We start from the raw sequence: 20,000 nt of genomic DNA, 5'->3' as shown, positions 1-20,000 counted from the left end.
GGTAACAGCGTGACCTGCGGGTCTTAGCCCGTGCTTGCTTGTGTGTTTGCACAGAACTGAAGATGTGAAGGAGAACATGGTGGCAGTTCTGCTCAGCGTTCTGGTTTCCCTCCTGGGGTTTCTGACTCTGAATCGCGGCTTCTGCAGAGACTTGTGGGTCCTGCTCTTCTGCCTGGTTATGGCCAGCTGCCAGTACTCCCTGCTGAAGGCAAGAGCCCATCGTGCGTGTGCGTGTGTGTGTGTGTGTGTGTGTGTGTGTGTGTGTGTGTGTGTGTGCTCTCGAGCATGCGCACATGTGTATACTGTCACCAGCATAGCTTGCAATCGCAGGTGACCCAGGCCCTCTGGTTTGTGTTTTAGAGCGTCCAGCCTGACCCTGCCTCACCAATACACGTAAGTGCCCGAGGACAGGCCGGTAGCTTGTCCTGTCTGCTTGTGTTGAAAACAGGGCGACTCAGACGGCTATTCAAAGGGTCCAATTTGCATCTGTGTCTGCATCTTGCATACAGGAGGTAGAAGCGGTGGATGGATCCCCGAGTGCATGGCGCTAAGCTCTGGCTGGATCTAAGCGCATGGTGCGTTGGCATTGGTGGCGGGGGGGGGGGGGGGGGGGGGGGCATGCTCAGGCAGGGGTGAACGCTGTGTGCCAGGTCACTGTGTTCCCTGAGCTCTTATGAGAAAAGACACAGCAGCTTGACTGCCATGTGCCGCCTGCCTCTGTTTCCCACTTATCCACTTGACCGATGCTGAGCATGACGCATATGCCTCAGTTCCCTAATGTGCAAATAAAGCTGATTAAGGTCAGTGGGTGCTGAATGTAAGTCAGTAAGTAGTGCATGCTGCAGACACTGGCTGGCGCCTAGCAATTGCTCCCCAAGTGCTCTTAGTATGTAGTCATAGGCTGTTCATATTTTAAAATCTGGGGTAAGTTATAATGTCCTCCTGTGTACATGACGTAATGATGAACTCAGGTTAACCTCATCTGTCACATCATGTACTTTTTTTTCTGGTGAGAATATTTGCAGTGTCACCCATTTTAGCCATTTTCAAGAACGTTTTACATAATAGCATCAAGGACGGCCACCATGGCTGTGCTATGCAATAGATGTGCAAAGCTCACTGACCCCACGTGCCTGACTCGCTCACTCTGCCCTCTGCCAGCACTCTGCTTTCCCTCCTCTGTTCCCTGGCACCCACCACTCTGCTCGTTTTATCTGTGAATCAGACTCTGTTGGATTCCACACAAGGTGAGGTCATGCAGCCTCTGTCTTGGCGTGGGTGCTGGAGACGCAGCTAAGGTCCTCTGGAAGAGCAGCCAAAGTTCTTAACTGCTGAACCATACATCCAGCTCCTACTGTGTGTGTGGCGGGGGCACATGCAACTGTGCAAGCCCTCCTCCATTCATATATTTGCACAGGTACATATACTGCAGCACATGTATGTATGTACGTGTGTGTGTGTGTGTGTGTGTGTGTGTGTGTGTGTAGCTCAGAGGACAATCTGCTTTGTTGACCCTCACCGTCTGCTTTGTAAGATGCAGGACCTCTCTGTAGTGTTCTCTCTGTTGTCTGTGGCAGGGTAGTTAACCCATGAACTTCTGCAGAATCTCCTGCCTGTTGCTCATCTCACTGAAAGAGCACTCGGCTTACAAATACTCCTGCTCCATCTGTCTTTTGGGTGGCTGCTGGTGATCCAGGCCCAGGGCCTCCACTTGCAAGGCAAGTGCTTTCATCTGCCTTTTGTACTTTTTTGAAAACATCAGACCATCCTTTTTTTTTTCTCCTTTAAAAATATTTTAAAATTTATTCATCTTACATCCTGAATGTTATCCCCTCACTTGGATGTTCTCCCTCCCTCCCTCCCTCCCTCTTCCACCATATTTCCCTCCCCTAGACCTCTGACAGAAGGAGACTCCTCCCCCGTCATATGGCCACAGCACCTCAGGTCTCATCCCGACAGCCTGCTTCCCCTTGTGTGCAGCAGTGCCATTCATAATACACAAGGGGTCTCCTTTCTCCATGCCCTCACCAGACCTTACTTTTCCCTTTTGAGATAAATGCCACTGTAACAACAGGTGTGAGTTCATGGCCTGCCGTGGTGTTCTTTTTCATGCCCCTGCATGGAAGCCTTGTGTGTGAAACCCATCTCCTTTCATTCCTTGTGTTCAGGTGCCCAGTTACCCTTTATCCCCATAACCTGGAGTCCACTTTGTAGGGGAGACTCTGGGTTCACCCCTGACAAATCCTTGGTGGCTCAGTAGCATTTGACCAGCCTTTAGTTACACATAGCCTGGTCTGGTGGCCTTGGGTGCTGGGGGTCAGCATCCACTGTGCAGGTGCAGGCCACAGCCATGTGCTTTTACCCTCCTGTCCTTCCTGCCCATCACGTCAAGCCCCGCCCACCAGCCCAGCAAGCCCCGCCCACCAGCCCCCAGCAAGCCCCGCCCACCAGCCCCCATGGAGTCTGAAAACACCCAAAGGTATCTTCCCACCATTATGCATTAAACAAATTATATCTAGGGTTTAGAACTGATTTTTAATCTTCTCTAGGTCATCATAATTAAAGAATGCTTTTCGTTGGTGGTCATGAGGTGCTGGTCCTGAGGTGGCCGATGCTGGCTGGTTAAATTCCTCTCCTCCCTGTACTTGGTTTGCGTTTGACACATCTCTTATCCGAGAGTCTGAGCATCAAGATCCCTGGCAGCAGCGTGGCGAGGGTATTAAGATGTAGTGTCGCCCATGAAAGTCTTCACTTACCAGGAGATGGGGATAGATGCAGGGACCTCCTATTAGGACTCTAGGTGAGAGAAGCATGGGAGAATGGGGAAATAGAAGGATCCAGAGGGTCCTAGAAACCTACAAGAAGAACATCATGATGGGCAGATCTGGACCCAGAGGGGTCTGCTCAAACTACTGCACCAACCAAGGACAATACATGCAGTAAATATTGAACCCCTACTCAGATCTAGCCAAGGGACAGGACATTATCCACAGCTGTATGGAGAGTGGACACTGACTCTGACAGGAACTCTGGTGCCCCTATTTGACTATTTTCCCTTGGTGGGGAGGCCTGGTGGCACTCAGAGGAAGGATAAGCAGGCTACCAGGATGAGACTTGATAGGCTGTGACCATATGGTGGGAGAGGAGGTCCCTTCTGTCACAGACCTAGGGGAGGGGAATAGGGTGAAAGAGGGAGGGAGGAATGGGAGAAGACAAGCAAGGGGAAAATAATTGAGATGTAATCTGAATAAGTTAATTTAAAAAAAAAAAGATGTAGTGTCGGGATGCCCCTCAGCACCCCGGGGCGGGTGTGCAGCTCTGGAGGCTGCTGCAGCCCATCCCAGCATCTCCATCACCTTCTCCCTTCTTGTGCCTTTCCCTCGCTGTTGCGCTGTTACAGGGCATCAGACATTCCTTACCCTGGAGTGGCAGAGACACCCAGTGTGTAGAGTGATGGCCACACAAACACAAGGGCTAGAGTTGGGTCCCAGAACCTATGTAGAAGCCAGGCAGGGCGACACAAATCTGTAGTCCAAGCACCGTGGGCACAGAGACAGGAGCATCCCTGCCGCTGACTGGCCAGCCAGTGTGACAGTCAAAGAACTCCAGATTCACCGGGAGGCTCTTTGTCAAATAAAATAAGGAGAGGACGTGATTAAGGAAGACACACAGTGTTGGCTTCTACACATATGCGTGCACCCATACAAACTTGTACACACACACACACACACACACACACACACACACACAAATACACAAATGCAGGCATGTACCATCACACATATGTCATTCCTACCCTGCATGTGCTTTGGAATGTGATACAGCACACACTGAGACAATGGAGAGGGGAGAGTGACAGGCAAGCCTCATGTTTCAGGAAGATTTGCGGTGTCGTTAACAGTGACGCCCATGCTGTTTTGCTGAGCTGGAGCCATACTGTCTGATTCTTATAAGAATAAACCAAACAGCCAGGCGTAGTGGCACATGCCGTTAAGCCCAGCACTCACGGAGGCAGAGGCAGTTGGATCACTGTGAGTTGGAGGCCAGCCTGGTCTACAAAGTAAGTCTAGGAAGCGGGGGCTACACAGAGAAACCCTGTCTGGGGAAAAAAGAAAAGAATAGACCAAGCTACCCTCCCTGATCCAAGCAGGTGTGTCACAGGTGTGGAGCAGGAAGCAGAGGGCTCCTTACTGTCACGGTGCGTGATAATCAGGGTCCTGTGCATGCTCGTCACCGCCATTGACTGGAGTACAGGGACTTCTAAGTAGATTCAGCCCTGGTTTGAGCTGGTGTCTCTAGAAGCTCTGATGAGGAAGAGGAGGAGAGGAGCCCAGGTATTTTCCCCATGCAATGAAATTTCCAGAACAAGAGCCAGGCAAGGATCCATCTTCATCAATGTGAAATCCATCATGCCAGAAAAAAAAAAAACATAAAAATAAGTTAGGAGAGAAGTATGCTTTGCAATTCATGAGCTACCTTGAGTGTAAAAAGTGTGCAGGTGGCCGGTCACTTAGCCCCCGGTGGCAGGCTTCCCTGCGGGACTCTTATTTCTTTCTGGATCGTCCAACCTGCTCTGTCAACTGTCTACTGCAGAGCATTGGTGACGGGCAGGACTGATGGGAAACCCACACACACACACAAGGTCAGCAGCCTCGAGGATGCTCCCAGGCATGCAACAGCATGCTGTGAGAGTTAAGGTTATAGGCCATACTGGGGAAACCGAGGGGATTTTAAAGAGACCATTAGAATTCACCTACTGGACCAGGTGAGAAAAAAAATTTTTTTATTAAAAACTTGAAATCAATCCTTGGGGGGTTTTGACAGCTGATGCAGGTGTGCACTCAGCAATGGGGAGAGCAAGAATTTCATTAGTGAGGATTCTGGTGACTCAGGGAAGACACGGTGGCTTGTGTGCTGGGTATGAGCAACATGCTAAGGGTGGCACTGAGACCCCCCCAACATGGCATGCATAATCAGATAAGCCAGGACTCTGTGTTTGTTTTCATAAATTAGCATCACGGATGACATGGTCACATATTTCTATTGATAATAAAGCTCCTGAAAGATGCCTGAGGGCATTTCATATTGTTCAAGGTCAGAGACCGCCTATTCCTAGATGATGTATTTTAGTGTTGTGTGTGTGTGTGTGTGTGTGTGTGTTGTTAGCACGGGGACCGGACTACTCTGGGGTTGAGTGGGGGCAAGGGGGGCTGAAGTACAGTTTCTCACTGACCTGGAGCCTGCCAGGCTGGCCAGCAAGCCCCAGGAATCCACCTGTCTCACCTCCCGGGCACTAGCATTGTAGGCACACACGCCACAACACTGGCTTCTGGGCCTGGCACTGACGACCTCATCCTTGTAAGGCCAGCATTTTACTGACTGAGCCGCCCCTCCAGCCCACTAACTTCTGATAAGAGAAAGAGCCAGAACAAGTGACAGCTGTTTAATTACGTTTCCTAAACCACGTCAGTCTAAGGAAACGTCTCCCGGCCCGGGCATGGAGTATTGACATGCCACACGGCCATTTATACCGGCTACTTTATTTTGCTGCTTGCTTAGTGAGGAGATTTAGATTTCATTCTGACTTTGGTCTTTTTTTTTTTTTTTTTTTTTTAATGCAAAGAAAGTATTCTTTTGTGCTTATTAATCCATGACCTACTTGGATTCTGAAGAAAATTCCCTGCTAGTGCAACAATCTTTTTTTTCTTTTTTTCTTTTTTTCTTTTTAAGAGCAAGCCTGGCCTCAGGAACAAAGGCGGACGCTTTCTGTGACAGATGCTGGTATTGTCCTGTTGAAAGATGGTCTCCGAATAGGACTGTTTCTATTTTGGAAGCCTTGGCAATTTAAATCCCATTTCTAAATATAGCCCATTCAAGGCAGTGACTAAAAACACCTGTCTGAGACCACGCCACACTCCGCCCCTGCTGGTTGCACATAAGGTGGCTCAGGGATTGCAAAGCGCACCCTCCGCTGGGTTCATTATTGCTGCTTTCATTTTTCTTTTCTTTAAATCATTCTTTTTCTAGAACAATGTTTTTCTGGAGTAAGCAAGTAGTTCCTCTTTGCTTTGACTCAATTCCTTTTTAATTAATTAGTTAACAATTAATTAATTGTCATGTACATTGGTGTTTTTACTGCATGTGTATCTGTGTGAGGGTGCCAAATCCTCTGGTAGAGTAGTTACAGATAGTTGTGAGCTGGGTGGTGGCTGGGAATTGAACTCGGGTCCTCTGGAAGAGCAGTCAGTGCCCCTAGCTGCTGAGCCATCTCTTCAGCCCTGTTGCTGCTTTCTTAAATCTTATGAATTGTGCGTTGATTTCACAGATGTTGCAGTTTTGCTGGCTTTTGGCCTAAAGCCTGTGGCACAGAATCCCATCTCCTTATTTAAAAATAATTTATTATTTTATGTTTATTTATATTTTATTGTTTTATTATTGTTGCACATGTGTGTTTGTGTGTGGCATGTGTGTGGCGTGTGTGTGTATATGTACGTGATGTGCACGTGTGTTGTGTGTGCACTTGCTCACACCATGGTGCATGTGTGGAGCCAGAGGACAACGTTGTGGAGTTGGTTCTTTCCTTCTACCCTCATGTGAGAGTCTGGGATGGAGCTTTGATCACCAGACACCACTGTGCCATTTTGCCACTCTTTCCTTTAGTTTCCCACAGCCATTTCTTTCTTTCTTTCTTTTTTTTAAGGAGTATTTATACCTCTTTTAACAATATTTTAAAGGCAAAGATGAGGTCTGCAAAGGTTTTGTTTCCCCTCAGATGAAAAATACTGCCAATAATTAGTCAAGAGAGCATGCTGGTTTTTTGTTGTTTTTATTTTATTTTATTTTTAGCTAACTGTTCTGGCTGCTGCCATGTTAAGATTCACACCTGCAGCTCTGACCACAGCAGCTTTCTCTCCCATCAGCTGCTTCCTGCCTTGAGGGCACTGAATCCCCACTCACAATGCTATTTCCTGGTAGAGAGTGCACGTTAGAGGTATCTAACAGATGAAGGCTGCAAGGGGGCTTGCACTAGAAAGGAGCAAGGAGAAGGGAAGGCCCCCTCGCCGCACCCAGGAGAGCACTCAACTAGATTTTCTCTGCTGGCAGCAATTAAAATCTTAAGTAAATTTTGCTGGACCTGAATGGCAACATCCTCTTTGATGCTCTCATTCTAATCCGGCGAAGCAGGCATCAAGCATTGCTTATGCATCTGTCCGTCTGTCACCCTCCTTTCCTGGTGTTTTGAGGGTGGGGATGAGCGTTGGGGTTAGTGCCAGTTGAGTCATGTGGTGTAAGTTTGGGGGAGTCACTGAGTCAAAATAAGAGGTACAACCCAGAAATTGTATTTGTTTTCTAGGGACACAACCAAATCATCGCCTACAGCAGGCCCATCTATTTCTGCGTGCTGTGTGGGCTCATCTTGCTTCTTGATGCAGGAGCCAAAGCCAGGCGCCCTCCCAGCTACGTCGTGTACGGCTTGAAGATCTTTACAACGGAGACCCTTCAGTCAGTCAGGGACCACTTGATAGGTGAGTTTTGGGGTCATGGGGAGGAGTCTGGGGAAGGGAAGGTGTGTCTGTCTCCCCTTTATCCTAACGAGAAAAGCTGGCACCTTTGACCACGGCTGTGAGGGGCTAAGTGTTTCCTCTTGGCTTGTGTCCATAGAGGACTCTGAGCCCAATATAGCAGAGGAGGTTGGGGGAAAGAGGGGGGGAGCAGCAGGGGGGAGGAGGAGAGTAAGCTAGAACACACCCGGGCTGTCCTCCCAAACCGTAGAGCCGCAAGCACTGGCCACCATGTCTGGCTTTTTACGTGATTAGGTGGAATTCACACCCTTGCTCTTTCAAGGCAAACACTCCGCCCACTTCTGTTACACACCCATGGATGAACTAAACTGCTCAACACCAAAGGCCTGGAGAACGTGCTTTAGAAAACCCCAGAGCTTGAGCAGGACACAGAAGCCTAGGGGAATAAAAGGGTTGGAGATTGGTCAGCGCCTCCTGTGAGGACAAGTGCCCACTCCTGCTGCTGGGGCTGCTGCCCTTGCCTTTGTCTGAAGGGCGGTCATTGCATGCCTTTATCTCCTCAGCCCACCATCCCTCCCCCGAGGTCCTGCCCGCTGCAGTGGGAAGCACATGAACACACTTTAGAACGCTCCTTAGGATTTTAATTTAATTCAGTAGACCAATCGATTTCCTTTTTCAAGTAGCAGGTTGGAGCCCGTAGCTCAAGGTCACACAAGGAGCCGAGTATCAGAGGCAGCAGACATGGAAGGATGTGAGATGTCTGTATCCAAGCGCATTCCCCAAGTGTGCCTCTTGGATACCTTTCCCCCAGATCACCATATGAGCCACTGATTTTAGTTCCATCTCTTAAAGGGACGAGGATGTGCCAGTTAACAAGAGCTCCCCTGGGCTTGCCTTCTGTTCCTCTCTCCTCTGTGGGCTTCTCTCCTCGAAGGCTCTTTTCCCTAAGTTTCACCTTACATCCTCTGACCTCCCTGACTTCACAGCACCCGACTGACCCGTGCGGCAGTAATCTGCTTCCCCTGGTCGTGGCTAATTAACGTCTCCTTGGCCAGCTTGTCTTCTCAGTGTGGATGAAGCAGAGACCCCACTTGGCCTCTCAGTGCTGAAGTCCTGCCCTCCTCTCAGTGCCTGGAACCCATAGGCACCAGATAAGCCTTGGCAGGGTGGGCTGAGCGAGGGATACCTCGGCAGTCTTGAAGCACTCCGGAAGTTAATGAGCAAATGAGCGTTTGGAGTTCTTCCCACTCATAAATCAGCGACAGCTCCCTTGGCCCTCAGAGCTGGCTTCTTTAAAAAGACCATTTTACAGATAATCGTAAAAGGAGACTTGAAGGTGTTGGGGGCGATGGCACAGGCCTCTGGCCCCAACACTTGGCAGGAGGATCAGTAGTTCAGAGTTGCTGTTGGCTAAATAGCAGGTTGGAGGCCAGTGTGAGTTACATGACATCCTATCTAAAAGACAACAGAAACACAGCCCCCCCCCCAAAAAAAAAAACCAGAATAAAAAGGAGAAGGGGGGAGGAGAAAGGGAGGGAGGGAGGGGGCAGAGAAGGAAGAGAGACGCCAGAGAGGCAAAGCCTGACACAGTTTTTCATTTACAAATTTATTTTTATGTTTGGGTCCTGCTCACCCTGGCTTTTTACATTTCTTTACTTTCCTTCTCTGAGGAAGCTAGTGCCCTGAGTTCTGGTGTGGCCCACTTTCCATGGCAGGAGAAGCAGAGTTTCTTGGGGCTCAGAAGGGAAGAGAGCTCTGCTTGGCTGAAGCCTGGGCTGCTTGCTTTGCAGTAACCACCGCCTCCAAACAGGCTGCTGCACAGGGTCCGTTTGTTTTCCTTTGAGTCCTCTGGGGTGTGGGAGAGATGGAGTATGGCTTTCTTACTTCCCTCCTGGAACATATTTCCTTAAAACTTCCTAGTACACGGTTGTCCGCTCCTGCAGTGACAGGTAAAAAACAGCAATAAGTAACGGAGCAGGCTGACTGGATGGCATCTGGGGCGCAGATAAAAGAAAAGGAGACGAATAGCAAGGCGAGTAAGAGGCATGGCGGCGTTAGGCGCACTGATTTGCACAGAGCACAACAGGATTGGAAGATGTGAAAGAACAAAGCAGAAGGGGGGTGGGGCTCTGTGGGGGGGGGGCTCTGACTTTGTGGGAGCCAGCAAGGGCAACTCAAGGTCACCGTGCTTTGTGGAGCCTCTTCACTAGGAGAGCTGGAGATGTAACTGTTGCCACTGTCACCTCCAGGGCTCAGCTAGGAAAGAAGGAGAAGCAAGGACTGTGAGGCCGGCAGGAGAGAAGCTACTTTCCTGTCAGAAACCTTCCCGGGCTGCAGGGACATCATCCTGTCAGGCTGCAGGGACATCATCCTGTCAGAACCAGGTGGAGAAGGAAAGCAGAAGCTGAGTCCATGATCCAGTGCAGCTGGGCATCTTCCCTCTGCACAGCACAGCATCTCTCCCTGTGCTGTCTGTCTGTGGGCCCAAAGTGTGTGTGTGCGTGTGTGTGCATATGCATGTGTATATGTGTATGGTGTGTGTTTGTGTGTATGTGAAATGTTTGCTTATGTGTGTGTCATGTGTGTACATGAGTGTGTGTGCAGTGTATGTGTTCCTTGTGTGTGTGAGTGTGTTATGATGTGTCTTGTGGGTATGACTGTATGTATGTATGGTGTGTGATGGTTTGTGTTGTTGATGTGTGTATATGTATAGTGTGTGTGAGAGTATGTATGTGTATGCATGTATCTGTGAGAGTGTGTGTGTGTATGTGTGTGTGTGTGTACTTGCCCATGTCACAGCACATGTGTAATTCAGGGATCAACTCTTGGGAGTTAGTTCCTCCACCACGGGTTCTAGGGTCAAACTCAGGCCCCCAGGTTTGTACAACAAAGGCTTTGCCCACCTCGCCGCCTCGCCAGCCCTTACTGTGCTTTTTAAATCACAGTACAGCCGCGTCACTCCCTGCCCTGGCTCCCTCTCTTTTCCTGTTCTCTCTTTTGTCTGCTTGAGGCTCTCACTGGGTAAACCAGGCTTCTCTTCAACTTGTGGCCCGGATGTGGCTCAGCCTCCTGAGTGCTGAGATATAGGCGTGTAGCACCGTGCTTAATCTTATAAGATGCAGGGAAGTGAGCCTCAAGCATCGTGAATGCTGGGCAAGACCTCTGCTGGCTGAGCCACGTCCCAGACCCAATTGCCTCCTTTTAAAGGAGACTCTTCACACTGATTTAGGGCCACAAGGGACTCACACGGGTCTTGACTTCATCACAGGAACAGGTCCCATAACAACTAAGCTGCGGCGGCAATAAACCTGAGCATCCTTCAGGGGGGGTGTAAGAAAACCTATATAAGAACACACAGTAAAAGACAAAAAAGAGCTAAGCACGCATGACTTGTGGTGACGCCACTGGCACCCCAAGCAGGACCACATGTGTCTGGCCCTCCCTGGGCTGCAGCCAGGACATGGGGAGTGATCCCCGCAGGGCTTCTTCTTGGGGTGTGTCTGCCTCAGACTACATAGTCAGGCTCCCATCCTTAGATGAGGAGAGGACAGCTTCAGGAGGTCAGATCTGCTGCTCAAAGAGTCCGCCAGTCTGGGACGCCCCCCTGGGCTCAAGGGATCACGTGTCCAACCACCAGGGGCAGTGCAGGTGAAGAAGAGAGTGGGAGTGTGAGGGAAGAGCATCTCAAGGGCTAGAAGAGGAGGACAGATGGTAAATGATGAGGAGAGGTTGAGGTGGAGCTAGAGGCGGCAGGGGATGGATGGATGATGGATGGATAGGTAGATGGATGGATGGATGGGTAGATAGATGAGAAATGCTGAGGATTGAACTGAGGGCCTCAAATATCTACTCAAGTGCTCCCCAACTGATCCAAATCCCCAGCCCTCTGCTAACTTTCTGTTTGGAGATAGGCTCTGAGTAACTTCCGAAGGCTGGCCTCAATTTACTCCATAGTCCAAATTGTCTTGGGTCTTGCAATCCTCCTGTCTCAGCTTGCTGAGTAGGTGCGATTATAGGCTCACACCTCCAAGTCCTGCAGGAATAACTTCCTCTGTGTGTCCTTTTACTGCTGCGCTGTGTATATTCAGGGGGTCACCTTTTTCCTCCTTGTGAGAATCCCCTTTGCTAGGGGTCTGCTACATTTTAAAGGTTGTATCTGATGGGGGATAAAAAGGTTGAGTGAACAGTGAGTTGCTCTTGGTGAAGGCGGTGGGGGTAGGGTCAGCTAAAAATAGGCCAGAGCAGTGTGGCCCTGGCTTTACAACATGAGTGTCTGGCCTTGTGGATCTTTACACAAGTGTGGCTCCCCCCACTATCTCTTGTTTGTACATCTTTCTGGAATTTTCTCTATCTTCTACCTCCCTCATCTTCCCAGGTCTGATTCTGTTCTGAGCTGCTGGCTATTGCCCTCCCTCCCTTCCTCCCTCCCTCCCTCCCTCCCTCCCACCCCTGAGCTCCTCCTTAGGTCCTGAGCCATCTGTGAGACCAGCCCTGAATAACGCACTTTCTATTTTTTTCTCAGCCCCCAATGTCCTGGGTGAGAGGAGCCCCTGTTGACTCAGTTTCCCTGGGTGGGGTGGAGAGTCTGAAGGGGGGAGAGGTAGTGTTGTAGCCACAGCGTGGCCATGGCCGCCCCCTCCTCCCCTCAGCTCACGGCTGCATCTGTCTGTTTATTCCAGTGTTTTTATGCTGCTTCCCTGTGCTCTCCCTCCTTGGGCTCTTCCCTCAGATCAACACCTTCTGCACCTACCTCCTGGAACAAATTGACATGCTGCTCTTCGGAGGCTCCGGTGAGTCTGTGCTGCTTGCCCTGGGAAGGGTTGTAAGTTAGGACAAGGTCTAGTAGCCCCAGGGACAGAGGGCTGGGGCAAAACTGGAAGCTTTGCTTCATCCTGAGGCCCAAACCTGCTTTAGTTTGGATTTCCATAGAGTCAGAAGTGGCCGCCTAGAAAAAGAAAAAGCAAAGATACAGGGGAGGGAAGGGCATCCCTTGGTTTGGAGTAAATGAGTGAGTCCCTTCAAACTATGCTTTAGAAGAAAGCGGTGTGTGTGTGTGTGTGTGTGTGTGTGTGTGTGTGTGTGTGTGTGTATACACATCCATGCATCATTGTAGGAATAGGTCATTATGTGTCTGTAGTGTGTGTGTGTGTGTGTGTGTGTGTGTACATGGTGTGTGTGTACATGTGTGGTGTGTGTGTGTGTATGTACACGTGCATGCATCATTGAGGGAATAGGTCAGTGTGTGCCTGTAATGTCATGTGTGTGTGTGCGTGTGCGCATGTGTGTGTGTGTGTACACGTGCATGCATCATTGTGGGAATAGGTCAGTGTGTGCCTGTAGTGTTGTTGATGTGTGTTGTGACAGTTCCTATGAGCCTTGACAATCTTTCCCCCGAAACACACATGACCTCAGTGTTTCCTGAGAGTGACATACATGGCTAATCTTTGGTTCTGTTGTTCTCAGGATAGTCAGTTCCATGGTCACACTCTTCCCTACCCTAGCGGGAACCTGTGTCTTTGGACGGCCCCCACAGACAGGCAACTTATCCTGAAAACCACAGCCCCTCCCTGCTTACACCTCTGCCTCGTCTAGTAAGCTGTGGTGGTCTCTGTATTGCAGCTGTTTCGGGGATTACATCAGCTGTGTACAGCGTGGGCCGAAGTGTCCTGGCAGCCGTCCTGCTCCATGCCGTCTGCTTCAGCTCTGTGAGAGTAAGTGTGCCGTCACACCGCGGTGAGGATGTCAGCTGGTGCCGCTCAGCGCATTGTTTTAGTCAGATCTTTTTAAATTATAAAATAAATGGAATATAAGCATCTGGGAGGGGGTGACAGGGCCTGGCTGAGTTTGCAGAAAGGTCATCACCATACCTGGCTTGTCCTAGGGTGTAAGCCGCACCCACCCAGTCCCCCATGACGTCCCTGCCATGGTCAGGGGCATCAGGAGGACTTCTGCTGGCCGTGGGAGTCAATGCCACCCACATATCTGTTGTGCTTTTTCTGAAGTAGCACCCCAAATAGGGTGGGGGTTCACCTGCATGAAGCTGTGTGGGCCAGGGGACGGGACGGGATGGGATGGGACAGGATGAGACTGATGGGACGGGATGAGACGGGATGGGACGGGATGGGATGAGATGGGATGGGATGGGATGGGATGAGTTGGTCACAAGCAGTCTAGAATCTAGAGTGTAGTGGACTTCGGAGTTCCTCAGACCAAGAAGAGCAAACCCCAGGGCATGGCCAAGGAAACTAGAAAAGTACAGATGCCAGAAGCCCAGGATACTCTGTCAGAAGTGTAACTGCTGCACACATATGTCCCAATTGTGCATGTGCACACAGTGTGGCTGTGTAAGTGCTGCATAGTATGTCCCATTCCGGCATGTGCACACAGTGTGGCTGTGGATCAGTCAGGCTTTGAGTAATTTTGTATCTTTGGTGGAAGGACGGGGGTATGAACAAGAGGAAGCTTTCTAGATCCTTCTCCGTGAGAGGAGTCCATGAACAGTGTCCAAATGGAAGGAGGTCAGGACTAGGAAAGCTGCTTGTGTGGGAACAGGAGGAAATGGGGGAAGGAGACACAGCGCTAGTCGTGGCCTGCAGAAGCAAGCACAGCTGCAGCCATGGAGGCCGTCTTTCTGCAAGCTCACTGCATTCTCCGGGTTCCCAGCCCTGAGGATTCCAGAGCACTGAGGCAGGATTCTGACAAGGGGGACAGAGGCCAGGGAGGTCTGTGTCACCTGAGGAACTAACTGGCTTCTGTTGCTTAATACAGAACACACAACAAGTAGGAACAGAATATTAATGGCTCTAGTTGTCATTTTAAACACCTTTTGGGTTAAAAAAAAAAAAAAAAGTAAGCAATTCGCATTTCTTTCTTCTCCTCTGTGAGTGCTGACTTTTCAGATGGTCCCACGTTGACTCTCTGCTTTCCAGTCTGACACCTGTTAAATGCTGGGAAGTGACTTAGGTGTGAATTCACATGGGGGGAGGTACTGGGAGGGAAGGAAAGTCCACCCATCTTCCACAAAAACTGACTGTATTAATTAGGGTTTTCTAAAGGATCAGAACTAACAGAATGGATCTCTCTCTGCCTTATTCATGAATATACATCTGGAATTTATTAGAATGGCTCACAGGCTGTGGCCCAGCTAGTCCATCAGTGACTGTCTACCAATGGATGGTCCAACAGTCCAGTAATTGTTTAGTTCCTGTGGCTGATGTCTCAGGTGGTCTTCAGGACACTCTGGAACCCTGAAGAAGTTGGCTCTAACACCAGTGAGGAATGGACTTGCTAGTGGGCGTGCGAGCGAGTAGGCAAAGAGCAAGCTTCCTCCTTCTGTCTTCTTCGTATGGCCTGCCGGTAGAAGCTGCGGCCCAGGCTAAAGGTGCATCTTCCCACCCAGATTAAAACTTGGTCTTCCCAGTGGGGTACAGTGGTGCATGCCTATAGTCCCAGCACTTGGGAGGCAGAGGCAGACGGATCGCTGTGAGTTCAAGGCCAGCCTGGTCTACAGAGGGAGTCCAGGACAGCCAGGCCTACACAGAGAGACCCTGTCTCAAAACAAGACATCTTCCCACTTCAAATGACTTAATTAAGAAAAAAAAAATCCCTCACACATGTACGCAGCCACTTTGGTTTTAGTTAATTCCAGAACAGCCATCGCACTGGTCAGCCCAGAACTGGGGTGTGTGGATCCCTTCTGGGTGCTCCTCCCTCCTTCCCTTCTTCAGTGTGCTGGACGGATGCATCCTCACAAACCACGGCTGCATGTCAGCTGCCTGGCTGGGGGTATGTCTCTCTCTAGCTAGGTTCCAGTTTGTGCTTATTACCTTGATTTATTTTTGTTATTACCTTGATTTATTTTTGTTGTCATTGCCCATGGTGACTGGGAGATAAAGCCCAGCACAGCTGCAAGGAGCCTGGGAAATCCCCATTTTAGGGACCAACACTCCTGGACAATGACGCAGAAAAGAAGTCCAGGGCATGTCAGAGTGATGCAAAGTTATCCAGTTTATTAAGCACAGAGATGAGACACTTTACACAGGGGGACATTTAAAAAGAGAATTACATAGGAGAGCCGTAGTGTGCTCCAAAGACATAACTGCGGGTTCTAAGAGAGAGATACTCCCTCTTGCCTCGGCAGAGGCGATAATGTGATCGGAGTCTTGCGAAGTTACTTTGCCCAGAGGACTTAATTTATAACCAGACGCAAAGAGTAAGCAACATTCACAAAGGAAGTGAAGTTTCAATTTGTCTCTCACCATATGAGCTGGCTTCTTTATTTCCTTTTTGAGTGAAATCTTACGGGATATGAAGGGCTTTATATGAGTTTAAGGATGAGAGAGGGTTGCTGGTGAGGTTACAGTCAGAGCCTTGAACGTTCTGGGCCTGAGTCAGCGTGGCTCACGTGACATTTTGCCTGCTGGTTTTAGATGTCTTTTGTAAGACAAGCATTGCCTCCGAAGGCACTTTCCACCTCATCAGTTGTGTTGATGCTTTTTGACTCACAACTAACAAGAAACACAGAGCAGATGCCAGGATGAGGCGCCACCGTTCTCTCAGGCATCCCTGCCTTTCTCTCAGCATCGTTGTGGGGTGACCGTGAGTTGGTTTTGCCCTCGGGAATATTAATTAGGAAGGAAAATCTGATCCATTTTTAATCTTATATTCTCTTTGGCTCACCTGAGATAGTTGCAAATCACACAAAGCAGCCAACCCCCACCCCCCTCCACTCCATGACTTACACATTTGACGGTGACACACAAAAGCCACTAGAATATTTGCTCCCTGAAGAAATGGCTCAGCAGTTAATTAGCCAGGATTTCTATTTGTCTAGGTAAACCTAGATTGCTATTTTTTTTTATTATCTGTTACAAAAAAAAAAAAAAAGTTCCGCTTTATTGCTGAAGAGAGGACCCAGAGGCTGAAGCACATTGTTATAATTTAATGCGTCCCAAGCATCATTAACAATGCCTTGTAGGAGGGTTTCTTCCCCCACCCCCACCCCCAGCACTCAAGGATCGTAGCCTGCACGTGAACACCTTCCCATATACAGGATTTAAAGTCTAACTGTAGATGTATAATAAACCCATAGTTCTAGAATATGGGTTTTGGGGTGCACTGATGTTCTCCCAGCAACCACTCAGGAGAGTCCGAGGTCTTTGCTGACTTCAGCTGTCCTCCTAACCCTGTGAAGTCCAAATGATCTGGTTCATCAGAACAGTACACAGTCGGATAAGATCCCTGCCCGTCTGTGGAACTTGAGTTCACAGAAGGGTCCCCAGTGCTTGCTGGCTGCCTTTTATTATGTTCCCTGACGGACAAGGATGAGGCCAGCATTTCTCCATTCCAAAAGTGAACTTGGAACCCAGGGCACTGTGGCGATTTGCCCGGGGGTTCATACATAATACACAGCTCTTTCTTCCACTTGCAATGAGTTAGTGAAACCCACGCCATGGGGATCTCGGTGCTATTGGACTTAGGGGCTCACATCCTGAGCCCTAACAGGCCAGGATCGCCTACCGGCCCTCAATAAGCCAAGTAAAGGAGCCAAATTAATAGTGAAAGCAGAGAAGGGAGATGTGTTCAACATGGGTGCGTTTGAAAGAGGAGCAAAGAGATCCAGTGGCCCCCAAGTCTGTCTCTGGGGGGTGTCCTGGCATGAATTATGCATAATTAAGGATGCAGCCAGGGTGTGGTCCCACCCACCGTTTCCTCAGCTCCAAGTCTCTCCTGTAAGGCTATCTGACAAGTTGTAAATCATTTTCCAGGAGGGGAGCTTTTCCTCTGAGCCCAGCAGGAGATCCCTGGGGCAATTCTAATTTCTTATAGTCGGTCCTTCCTTCCCATGGCCCAGTGACTGATGAGAGGGGCACAGGCATCTCCTTCACCTATAAGCGTTCCCTCCAGACAGCCTGGTTACGTTGAGTTTGAGTGGGTAAAAATGAAGAGAGTATCTGAAGAGTCCCAGTCAGACAGGGTGGCCTGTGAGCCCTGAAGGCTGCTTGGCCTGCAGGGTCTGAACAGCTGCTGCCCTTGGAATGTGAGCAGTAGGGGGTGGTGGTGCTAGATTTTGTAGACATGGGCAAGGTCTCCAATTGAGTGACTGATTTAAACTAACATGTAATCGGAAAGGTTTGTCCTGGGTGGGTCTGGCCACCCTCTTCAGAGGAGCCTGTTAAAGGAGGATGTGGGGATCTAAAGAGGAAAGAGACACAGTGGAAACCTGAGTGTGTGGTTTTGAGGAAAACAGTGGCATCCTCTGTGGCTCAGAAGAGAGCCATGTAGCCTGAGGGTGTCCTCAGAGCCAGAATGTGTCCCAGCAGCCAGGCAGCTGTAAGAGAAGGACAGCATCCCGTAGCTACGTGAAACTGAATTCTACTGGCATCCAGGGAGGACCTCATGCTTCAGATAAGCCCCGAGGTTCAGTCACACTGATTTCAGCCTGGTGTGACCTCAAGCCGAGAACCCAACCTGGGAAACTACAGTACAGTGGGCCGCCTTAAGAGATTGAACACGGGTGGCAGTGCTGGGCATACATCACAGACCGGGGTGACACTACCAGGGATGTGTTAGAAAATACAGCTGGGAAGGTGCCTCAGTCAGGAAGTGCTCGTCTGGCAAGCAGGAGGATCTGAGTTGGATCCCCCAGAGCTTGTATAATCTCAGTGCTGAGGAGGCAGAGCCAGGCAGATCTCTGGAGCTCATTGGCCAGCCTAGTCAATCAGAAAGCACAAGCCAGGTGATTCCTGTGGTGATGAGAGAGGAAATTGTCCCCCTGTCTCTGGCAGTTTATCCGTCTCCCCTGCAGAGTCCAGGGGATGGTATTGGCTTGTCAGTCTTTACCTCAGGCTGGGGTCCCTGTGCATAAGCCATAAACCAGAAGTCATGCAGACTCACAGCCACCAGCACAGAGTGGCAGCTGCCTCTGGTCTGGAGAGGTGGAGGGGGCAGCACACTCTGCGGCCAGTTACATTGTTGCTGCTGAGACGCCGTTGCTTGGCGGTGAGCACTCTTCACCCCCCCCCCACACAGACTGTAATTTATCTGATACTTGTTATCTGTTACTGTGCATCTATTCCTGGTGGGCGTGAACACACACGCTGCAGCATGCGTGCGGAGATTAGAGGATGGCTTTCAGAACTGCGGCTTCTGGGGTGGAACCCAGGTCACCAGGCTTGCACAAAAGGCACCCTTGTGGCCCAAACCTTCTCACCTGCCCATATGTATTTCAGGTTTTAGATTCTGTGTTCCTGCTGAAGTGAATGTCACATAAAAGGTGTTATAAAGTCTTGGATTGGAAATTTATTAGTAGCATAGAATAATAAAAATGCCAGTTTTCCAAGAAGTATGTGTGTGGGTGTGTGAGTGTGTGAGTGGATGTGTGTGTGGGGGGTGTAAGTGTGTGGGTGTATGAATGAGTATGTTGAGTGTGTGGATATGTGAGTGTGTGTGTGTGTGTGAGTGTTTGAATGTGTGGGTGTGTGAGTATGTGGGGGTGTGCGTGGGTGTGCGTGGGTGTGCGCATGTGTGCCTGCACAGGTTTATCCATCTAGGTAGGCTTGCACACTTGTGACGCATCATCCCACCTAACTCTCTAGCCATCTCATTTTTGCCAACATCCACCCCTAGACATGAATATTGTTTTGACTCATAAACACATGGTGTTTTCCACCAAAAGGAAACACACTGTGAAGTGCGCATCTCTTCCCACTCAGTGGTGGACGAGTGTCTTGCCACGTTTGTTAACAGGGACTTTGGTTCGATTACCGGGAAAATCTTGAATCCCTGATGTGGCTCAAACAGAGGGCCAGGCACTGCAGCTGGGCCGGGGCGGGAGCTGCCCTGGGAAGCCAGGCACTGCAGCTGGCCGGGGCGGGAGCTGCCCTGGGAAGCCAGGCACTGCAGCTGGCCGGGGCGGGAGCTGCCCTGGGAAGCCAGGCACTGCAGCTGGCCGGGGCGGGAGCTGCCCTGGGAAGCCAGGCACTGCAGCTGGCCGGGGCGGGAGCTGCCCTGGGAAGCAGGCGGAAGGAGCTGACTCAGAGCCTGCGCCAGCCACACAGTGCAAGGACCCGACTGTGTCTCTGGGTCCCACTGCAGGGCCTTCTCTTTAGATGAGCTTTCAGAAAAGAAAAAAGAAAAGAAAAAAGAAAAAAAGTCGGAAAAAGACTTATGTCAGAACCCGTGAGACGCGGATCTCGGCAACACCCCTTTGATGGGATATGAGGAATTTATTTCTTCAAACAGAGGACATTTAAATCTGATCTAAAGAGCCCAGCGCTGAGATTTGGACCAGCTTATATTCGGTTCATTCGCAGGCCCATAAATTCCATCGTAAGGGCTGCCCACCTCGGAGGCAAGGCCGGCACTGCCCCTCTTTCCAGCGCTTTTGTGCTGAGATGCGCCTTGTCCTCTCTCACCTAAGCCTTCCTCCTCAGCACATGTGGAACGCGCTGCAGCCGCACTGTCAGGCTATTAGAC

At 50.0% G+C, this 20,000-nt stretch overlaps 1 protein-coding gene across 1 annotated transcript in view; it reads left to right on the top strand.

The window, feature by feature from the left end:
- The window catches only part of Pcnx2 (pecanex 2), a 145,218-nt gene that overhangs the window by 42,595 nt on the left and 82,623 nt on the right, over positions 1 to 20,000 (top strand). The window contains exons 11-15 of the mRNA XM_051169258.1: positions 55 to 208; positions 361 to 393; positions 7,355 to 7,526; positions 12,203 to 12,313; positions 13,143 to 13,234. Of these exons, the coding sequence (XP_051025215.1) occupies positions 55 to 208; positions 361 to 393; positions 7,355 to 7,526; positions 12,203 to 12,313; positions 13,143 to 13,234 (562 nt within the window). The remainder of the gene's footprint in view (positions 1 to 54; positions 209 to 360; positions 394 to 7,354; positions 7,527 to 12,202; positions 12,314 to 13,142; positions 13,235 to 20,000) is intronic.

This window comes from Acomys russatus, chromosome 26 (genome assembly GCF_903995435.1).
Source record: "Acomys russatus chromosome 26, mAcoRus1.1, whole genome shotgun sequence".
NCBI classification, from domain to species: domain Eukaryota; kingdom Metazoa; phylum Chordata; class Mammalia; order Rodentia; family Muridae; genus Acomys; species Acomys russatus.
The sequence above is the reverse complement of the archived record's forward strand: the minus strand, read 5'-3'. Positions and strand labels throughout refer to the sequence as shown.